At 50.3% G+C, this 9514-nt stretch overlaps 1 protein-coding gene across 1 annotated transcript; it reads right to left on the bottom strand.

The window, feature by feature from the left end:
* Nucleotides 1-6900: 6900 nt before the first annotated feature.
* On the bottom strand, nucleotides 6901-7811 carry C3H11orf96 (chromosome 3 C11orf96 homolog). The gene has a single exon (XM_052781924.1). It carries the CDS (start codon nucleotides 7649-7651, stop codon nucleotides 7286-7288), a length of 366 nt encoding a protein of 121 aa, XP_052637884.1. The 5' UTR covers nucleotides 7652-7811; the 3' UTR covers nucleotides 6901-7285.
* Between the last annotated feature and the right edge of the window lie 1703 nt (nucleotides 7812-9514).

Raw genomic sequence — 9514 nt, 5'->3', positions numbered from 1 at the left:
CAGCAGAAAGTGTGAGTGTGTGTCCCCAAAGGGCAGGAGCCAGGGGCTGCACGCAGCCTCCGACAGGTGACACGGGGACTCTGGACCGGAGAGGTTTGGGCTCTGTGTGGGGCTCTCCAGCAAAGCAAAGCCTCCTTCTTTGGGACAGGTGATCTCACCACACAGCTGTGTGTTTTATAAACCATGACACTGCATTGCTGGGCATTTGCCCTCTGAATAAATCCGAGTCCTCTCCATTTGCCAACCAAATGCATCTCCCGTGGCTGCAAAGCAACAGACCTCCATCTGCAGGGATTAACGAACAAGCCTCATCAATTCCCAGCTCTCCTGCAGGGAAACTGAGGTCCAGAGAGAAGCAGCTTGCTCAGGGCCACGCCGTGCACCAACGGGAGGATGGGGACCAGCACTCTCTCCTCTAACTCTCCATCTCTCCCTGTGAGCACAAGACCATTTTCTGTCCCCGAACAAGCAGTAAACCCTGGGAGCCCCACCTGCCAGCACCCCTGCTCTGAGCCCCGGAGCACCTTTGTGTCTAAAGCTAAGTAGAAATCTCAGCGATCCTGCCACCTCCCCTGCTTTGCTTCCTTCATTGGTATGGTAAAAATACAGACGCTTTATCCAGGAGTAAACACACACATAGACACAATCATAAAATTAATAACTAAACTCTTAAAGCTAGTGGATTGATAATTTGGGGTTGATTTTCTGGGAAAAGGAGGAGTCGGTTGATAACTCTCACATTTATTTTGGGAAGCAAACAAAAATGTCACATAAAAATGCCAATATGCTTCAGAACTAAAAAAAGCAGGCAAAACTTAATTTCATTTTGTTGGATCCCAAGGGTGCGTAAACTCAGGGGTGCTACTAATGGAAGTTGATTAAAAACAGGCTCTCTTGTTTGCCTTCTTAGGCAGGCGGGCCACATCCAATTTCGTTCTGAGGTTGGGTATTTTTGTCTTCTTTCTTTCTTTCCTTCCTGCCTCTCCCCTCTCCTCGCACCATTTGGTTCTGCTCCAGCATCTCCATATCCAAACAACTCTGCTTTAGCTGCCTCTCTGCAAAGCGACAGAGCTGTGTCCTTCCAGGTTTCGACGCTTCTGCATCTTTTCAACCCTTCCAACCCTAACCATCCAGCCTGCCTCCAAAGCACAGAGTACCTTGGAGCTGTGCAGGTCACCACGATACCACATCCGTGCCTCCGTGAAAGCCCCTTGCATGTATTCCCAGCTGATAAATGCCAGCCACATACGCTTGAAATCCATCCAACTCAGCTTAACAGCAAATGTTTAACAGTAAGCATGAGCGATAACCTATGTTTCCGATGCTGCTTTCCTTCTGTTTGCTTTTACATAAGGAACAGTGGAAAAACCATGTTACTTTGCTGAATTTCCTCTGAAAGATTCAAGGCAGCAGAGTGCAGGCTCCCTCAGACATTAGAAGTTGTTGTGAAAAGAGACTAAAATGGATCTTTAATGATCACGGTCAGGACCTCCAAATACTTCTCAAAGGGAAAACACTGACTTGCCAGAACCCGAGATTAAAAGTAACAAGCACATAAACATCCTTCACATGGTTTTGTATTAGCCAAGAGCCGTTTCACAAGCGAGCTGTGTTCTCTCCCTCCCTCTCTCCCTTCTCGCCAGTCCCCTTCCCTCCTGCCCAAGAAAGGTCATTTTCTTCACAGGGAAGGAAAAAAAAAAAAAAAATCTTCCACAACAACAGGGTTTTAAATCAAGCCAAGGAAGAAAACTTCCCTTTCACCAGTTCCTAATAAATAACTTCAACCTCTTCAATGCAAATATTTCCAAACAAAGAATCTCTGTTCAAGACAGAGTCATAAATTATCATGGTACCTCTTGTTTTGTTTGAAATTGGACCCAGGCGAACCTCAGTTTGGTTTCAAAGAAAGTCTTCTGCAGTCTCATATCAGTGGAGACTCATGGAGGAGCCGAAGGAAAGTCCCCTCCCCTCTCGCTCCAGCTCCCCCAGCTTCTCCCCATCGCCGCCACCGGCTCCCGCTCCGTCTGGGAGCAGGGAACAGACATCCCACCCAGGCGGGCACGTATCATCCGTGCTGCTCCCAAAGCACAAGGACGATTAAACTTGTGTAAGGTTGTGTGATGCCTCAGAGTATCCCAGGTGTGACGGAGCAGAGGAGCAATGGCTCGGACATTTCAAGCCAGTTCATAAACGTGCTCAGCAACAGCGGCAAATAGCATGAATGCTCAAGAAGCAAATCCAGATCAACTCCAGAGTACAGCTGGACCAAAGCCAGCCTGACACCAGTGCAGCCAAAATCAGGATCTGACCCTATGCTATTTATAACATACCATGACATTTGCTAACACAGTAGTCATAAGTGCATAATTACCAAGTTTGCACATTTAATAGCGTTAAAGCTGATGCTCCAGGACGAGAAATGGTCACATGACTCTGACACCGCAGTTATTGGTTATGCAGGAAGTATTTCCTTCTCTCCTGGTACCAGTTAAACTAATTGTACTGTCAATTAAAAATCTGGAGGTGCTTTGCTCTACAGCCAAGAGCTGGGCTGCTCTGTTAGCAGCACTCACTCTAGACTAGACAGACCAGGCACCGGGACACGCACGCGCGTACGTGTGATGAGATGCTGTTTGGGAATTAAGTCATTCCCACAATTAATTAATTAATTCAGCTGCCTGACTTCAGGTAGCTACTCAAGTGGAAGTGAAAGACCACATACTACTTCTTGCTGAAGCCTGCAGGGTTGAGCTGGCAACCTCCCCATACTGTTCAACGGCCTCCTACTTCAGAAGGTGAGCTCCCCTTGCTCGTGTTATTACTGGACACCAGATTATTTTCTGCTCAGGGTATAATCTGGCATCTTTACACCTTAAAAAATACCCCTAAAGTTAGGAGCCAGGCTTGCTGAAGCACTGCGCACAGCTTGCACGCTCTATTTAAAGATGGCTGTGAGAAGCTAAACCGCAAATCCAGGGCGCCGGTGCATCCCTGCACAGGCAGCCTGAGCTCTGCTCAGGGATTTCGGGCTATCTCCACCTCCCCAAGGTTCCCCCCCCCCCCGCAGAAATGCAAGTCCCATGTACAAGAGACAGCTCAAACTGAGCCATGCCACGGGAGCTGAGGTTCAAACAAGGCTAGATGCGGCCTGGAGAACCGTGCTGATCTCTCTGGCGGTGGCTTCAAAAGCCCGCACCCGAGACGAGGGGCCGTGGAGGTTGAGGTCCACACATGCTGCCGGGGAGCTACAACCCCACGGAGGGCAGCCAGCAAACCGCCAGCACTGCTAACGTTTGAAAAACCAGATTTGCTAGAGCTCGCCTGTCGGCCCCTGTTACACGGCAATTTGTTTGCTGTCAGCCTGACAATTAAATGGACGCCTCCGTTTGTGTTTTGTCCTACGGCTTCGCTGTTACTTTGGAGGTTAGATAAGGACGGTCGTGTGGTGTTCTTACCCAGGGCAGCGTCCTGCAGTCTGTCCACCGCGCTTCTGCAGGATCAGACCCACAGCACTGGTAAGGGTCAGGAGATAGGTCATCGTTAACCAGCTCGTAAAGCAAACACATTCTCAGGATCCCGGCACAGAAACCTGCAGGAATTACAAGCACCTTCTCTTATTTGTTCCTGATAACAACAACTCCACTCTGAAGTGTCCCCGGTGAGTCACCAGAAACTCAGAGATGAGAGAAGTCATCCAACAGCAGAAATGGTGCACATCCAGCGAGGAGAGGAGACCATCCTCAGCCCCTTGGGGCGGACACTAAATTGCAATCAGAAATCCTCCATGAATTACTAAGTCAAATTTAATTAAAATATTTTGGAAAAAAAGCAGAAAAAGCTTGTCCATGAGATATACAGAGAGGGTTTGTTTTTTCTTCTGATGCCAGGAGAGTGATGATACTGCACCATTCAGATCCCTCTATGCTTGTCAGACGAGCATAAGGCACGGAGGTACAAATCCACCACACCAGCACGAGTAGCTTTACATTAACCCAGCGTTTCAACATGAGGACAGGCGAAAAATACTGACGAGCTTGAAGGGGACTGGACACAAAACAGGAATAGAATAAAAGAATTGCTTGCAAGTTCAAGCCTTTACTCACCTCACCGTGCGCTCCTCTCGCCACAGAGGACAGGACGATTTACACATGAAGTGATACGAGAATAAAACGCAGGTCCCATTGAAGACAAATTCTGCTGTGTGATTTCCTGTCATTTGAAGAAATAGGGCTGAAGGCACCCCTGGGGTGCTCAGTCTCCCCTTCGCCCCGAGACCCATCCTGCTGCACCGTGAGCGTTTGGCTCCCAGCTCCTTCCTGTGCAGACATGGAATGCTCGTGCCTACTCACTGCCATGCTGAGCATCACCGTAAGTGGCATCTGCTGGATGATTTTAAGCTGTGAATTGGTGAAGGGAAACGTACAACCCACATCTCAAGCCTGGGTAGTGGGTAACGGACTCAAAACCCTTTAATATAGTCATTACCCTCAGTAAAGTGAATTGAATAGGTCTTCCTGCAATCCTTACGGGACAGGTATCCATGATGCTAAAAGAGATCCACTGCAAGAGAAACCTTCAAAATTAGCAGCACAGGAAGACTGGAAGGGAGGTTTACTTTTCTAGCAGCATTCAGGAGGGCCTCTCCAGGACAGAGCTAAAACACCCTGGCTTTTCACCCTTCTGCCTCGATCATAACTGTTTGGAAGATAAATGCTAGCCTATCTTTAGCACTGGCATCTCCCACGTTATTCACTTTGAGATGGAGCAGAAAAATGTTAACAAAGAACAGTTGAAGGGAAACTTATTTATTCAGCCTAACCACTGGAATATGGCTTTTCCTCAAATATTATGCTACAACAGATTCTCAAACCCTCTTTGTCCTCTGTGTTAACATCCATATTTGTCTCTTGAAACAGAAAAGGGAACGTGGCTATTTTCCCCCTTCCAGGAAGCAAGGACCCGATGCTCTGCTGCTGGCTGGCTCAGCACAGCCTCCTGCGCGCCGACAGCACAGCTGCACACTAAAGCAGGGATGGGAAAGGCAACAGTAAATGGCCTGCTATTAATCCCAGCTGCTAAAGAGAAACGAGCGGGGAAGAAGATCATGCGCTCACAGCCTCTTGAAGCTGTCACACACTTTGTGTATCACAGGGATTTGTACCAGAGCTGAAAGCAAAGCAAGACTGAAAAGGAGTCTGAAACCTGCAGCATGGGGAGGATGCCGTGCAACCTCCGGAAATCCTACGGAGCTCAATTAGCCTGCTGTGTACATTACGTGACATTTAGGCACACGGCTATAGAGTTCCCATAGATGTTTCCAGCCCAAAACTCCCAGAATTGTAACAGCATTAGGAATTTGTTGAGGACAATTAGCCCAGCTGCTGATTATTTCTTAACCGAGTCTGGTTGGCCTGGCTGAAAGCTGTTCTGGAGGTTGAGTTGCTTTGCTTTGTACGTAGATCTTGTGTACGTATGTACTGTGTCTACCCAGAAAGCAGCCATCAGGGTCTAACAGCAAAGGGAGACAAGATGTTTCACAGACTGCATGCAGGGGGATAAGTGGGGGGTGTGGTTTAAATGTTGTTTTGGTTTTTGGTTGGGTTTTTGTTTGTTTGTTTGTTTTTTTTACAAGGAGGTCAGGTCAGAGCCCTGACCTGTTTCCTTACCTGCCGAATTGCGTGCACAACCCTCCCCTGGTGCTGGAGGTCAGCTGGCTCTCCTACCGCAAGGAAGTTTTTAAATCTCTTCACCAACTTTTGTAAGTACAGGAAGGACCTGTCCAAAAACAACCCCTCCCCTCCTGATTTTCCTCAGGTTTAAGCTAGAGAGAGACAGGCTTCAGCTGTGCCCAGAGTCAGGAGCCACCACTGGGCTCCTCACTCAGGTCATCTGCTGAACTTCAGTGCCCAGAGGGTACAAGTACCCTGTTCTCCATCTGCATCGTGTTCATCTTCTTCCTCTGCCCCAGCCCTTACCTCCCCCAAAAAAGCTCACAGCATGCTGTTTATCCCTATTGATCAGTACGATTGCACTTCAAGCCAGGACATCAGAAAAGCTGTAACTCCCCAGAAAAATCTTACCACAGAAATGTTAAGTTAGAGGCTACAGCTCGCTATCATCTAATACCTAATAACTGGGAAGTTTCAACTGCTGGAGGCTTGCCTTGAAGGAAGATGCTCCCATGGGATTACACTATTAGCACAGGAATATTTCAGGAGAATGGAGAAAATACAGAGAGAAGATTCCCGGTCCAGGAATTTGCTTTCCACTCCATGGAGAGCTTCGGGTGCTCCTCGGCACATACACCGTAGACAGAGAAAATCTTACACGCGCTTGCACACACACATACGCACAGAAGCCCCACATAACTTCACTCCTATACCACACCAAAATACCCTTGCTTTTCAACCCCAGGAAAAGCACGTCCACATAGTACCACTCACTCTAGTAAATAAAACTGCATTACATCCAATTACCAAACCCGTCTGCAGCACTAAACAATTTATGGGTCAGGAGGGGAAGGGGAGAAGAGACAAAACCGACTTGGACGAGAACAGAAAGTATACATGCACTTTTGTGAACGCATGAGGCTTGCCCAGTTGCATTAAGGTTCTGGGACACAACCAGTTACAAACGCTCCTTAAACACCAGTTCAGGTTAACACAAAGATCTCAAAGAAGCAAAAAAAAAAAGTTACGCAAGATGAGTCTAACTCGGCTCTCGTCTCATTAGCTCGTACCTGACAGTACAGACCGCAAAACCTCTGAGCGGCATCCCCGAGGAAAGCATTGCTGCTTCTGCACTGGCTACCGGCAGCCTTTAAATCCCTTTAGCTGGCCAAGGGGTAACGGAAGCTGGAAGAGGACGGTTAGATCCCTAAAATAAGGACAGTCCAATAGGTACTGTGCAAATATATCAGATTTTATTACTCTTTTATGGAAATAATAACAGACATTCAGGTAGAAACATATTAAATTAATGCAGTCAACAGTTTAAATGCAAAAATAAATATAAAGTCCAGCAGCTCGATGCATCTAAGCCAGCTCATTTCTCCTAACGAATAGAAAAGATTTTTTTTTTTTTTTTCGCGCGCGTTCGTCTTTTAAACGGGAGAGTTTCATACAATCAAATAGAAACGAAGGTACAAGCGCTTTCTTAGAAAACATCCCGACCCCGACCCGGCTGCCCGCCCCGGGGCGATCCCCGGCCGGCGGGCGGGGCCGGTTCCCTGCAGCGGAGCCCAGTCCGTGCCGCTGCCGCCGGGTCGGACCGGGTCCCGCCGCCCTCAGAGGGCCGAGTCCGAGTCGCTGGAGTCGAGGCTGTTGCGGAGCCGGCAGCTGCCGAGGCGGTCCCGCTGGAGGCTGAGGTTCTGGGTGCTCCGCCGCAGGCACTCCAGCGACTGCAGGAAGGATTTTTTGGCCTTCTCCTCCTCCATGGGGGACACCCCCTCCTCCTCCACCTCCTGGATCTCGTCGAAAGTCACCGGCTGCGTCTTGAAGCGCGACTGCCGCGGCCGCCGCAGCTTGCCTTTGGGGGTCTTGGCGGGGCGGGCGGGCGGCGGGGGGAACTCCTCAGCCACGCACACGAAGTGGGGCATCACCGCTTGGTAGCTGGAGCAGACGCCCAGCAGCTCGGCCGGTTTAGCGGCCATCCTACCGCCCGCGGGACCGCCCGCCGCGGGGGCCGGGGCCGGAGCCGGCGGAGCGGGTTGCGCTGCTTCGGCCGTGCCGGTCACCGAAGCTCCGACGGCTTACCGAGGCCGGGCGAGGACGGACGGCGCCGAGAAGTGCGGTACGGTCCCGTCCGGAGAGACGCGGTACTGGGCGCACAGCGGAGCCGCTGCTGCTGCTTCTGCCGCTGGCGGCTCCTCGCCGCCGTTATATAGGCCGGCCGTGCCCCCGCGGGAGCATGCTCAGACAGCAGCGGAGCCCACTCGCGGCGTGTCGGGCGCTTCCCTTCCGCCTGACGTCTACCCCGGTACCGCCGCCCCCGGTTCCCCGTCGTCCCCCCCCCCTCCCCGCCCCGGTCCCCTCTCCCCCGGGGCATCCCTGAGGGTTGCTGAGCCGCAGCGGCAGTTCGGCTTTCCACATCTCGCCTGGCAGCTTTTGGTTTGGTTGGTTGGTGTTGGTTTTGGGGGGTTATTTTTTACCAATACCATCGTTTCTGTGGCTGTAAAAGAATACTAACAGACCGGGCGGCTTTCAGCAGGGATGGGTACCGTCAGAATAACTTACACGCTGTTCAAGGAAACCCCGAGGCAAGCCCAAAGCGGAATACCCTAATGCTACAATGAATGACCCACGTTGAAAGTACCGACATCACGCAGGATGCTCCCAGGCAAGAAACCATCAGCAATAAGGGGTTAAGCAGGACTCAAGACACGGGGATCTCATTCCCAATTCTGCCACCTCTCATGTAGTTTAAACGCCTGCCTCAGCGTGACTCCTTTTTTTTTCCTTTTAGAAGGATTCCTAAAATTTTCCGTTCCCCTGTGGGCTCTGTAATACTTCTTTGACGCGATGCAGAATCGCATCCTCAGACAAAAAAAAAAAAACAAACCCGGCATACGACTATTACTGAGCTGAAACAAAAGCTTGCAAATTAATGACGGCTGGGACCACGCTTTAAAGCTGTGCGTGCCAAGGAGTCTCAGTGATGGAAAAACCCAACAGCGTAAGAAAAACATATGATAGGAATAGGAAAGGAGCTAGAAGGAAGCGGAGTAGAAGAGCACGAGGGAGGAAGAGCCTGAAATGGTTAGTCTGTCCCCTCTTCAGGGCTAATGTTAGACTATTCCCATAAAGACATTCTCTGGTATAGCTTCACCCACTCGAGGATATTTTTGAAGCTTGGTTAGGAACTGGGAAGGAAGCAGAGGCTTAGCAACGGCATCGGGAATCCCGGTCTGTGCCGGCAAGGGGACAGCGTGCTCAGGGCCCCGAGGTTTGCCAAGCAGTCGGTGCCCCCGTGCTTGGTGTGCACACCCGGCACAGCAGCGCGGTGTAGAGGTACCCGGGGCACCTCCAGCACCAGCCGGTAAATTAGCTCACAGAGAGATCTGCGCTTCTTTCCCCAGCAGCCCTGAGTCCTGCGCCCAAGCTAGCACGTCTGCAGCTAGCTTGAGTTTATTGCGTTTTGCCATAAACCATGTTCTTTCTGCAGAGGTAGACAAGTGCTCTGAAAAAAACCCCAGCTTACATCCAGCACACACGTCCTGTGCCGTAGTCCAGCACACAGAAAGGGACTTGATTTTGAGACCTCACCATCAGAAAGTCTCAGCTTTGTCTTTGGGTAAAACTCGGGACTAGTCCCTCCTCTGCCTTAGCAGTGGCGACGTTTCAGGACTTGCCCTGGAAACAAACCCTTGTAATGACAGCCCTCTCTCAAACGGGATAAAACAAAACAAGAATACAGCTTTGGGAGAGAGGGGACCGGTGGCACTCGCTAGCATGTTTCCAGAAGGCTGGCTGCTTTGCCTCTTGCCAGCGTAAAAGAAACATGAAGAGCCTTTGCT

Source organism: Harpia harpyja, chromosome 3 (assembly GCF_026419915.1).
Source record: "Harpia harpyja isolate bHarHar1 chromosome 3, bHarHar1 primary haplotype, whole genome shotgun sequence".
In the NCBI taxonomy this organism is placed as follows: Eukaryota; Metazoa; Chordata; class Aves; order Accipitriformes; family Accipitridae; genus Harpia; species Harpia harpyja.
This window is presented reverse-complemented; position numbering and strand designations above follow the sequence as displayed.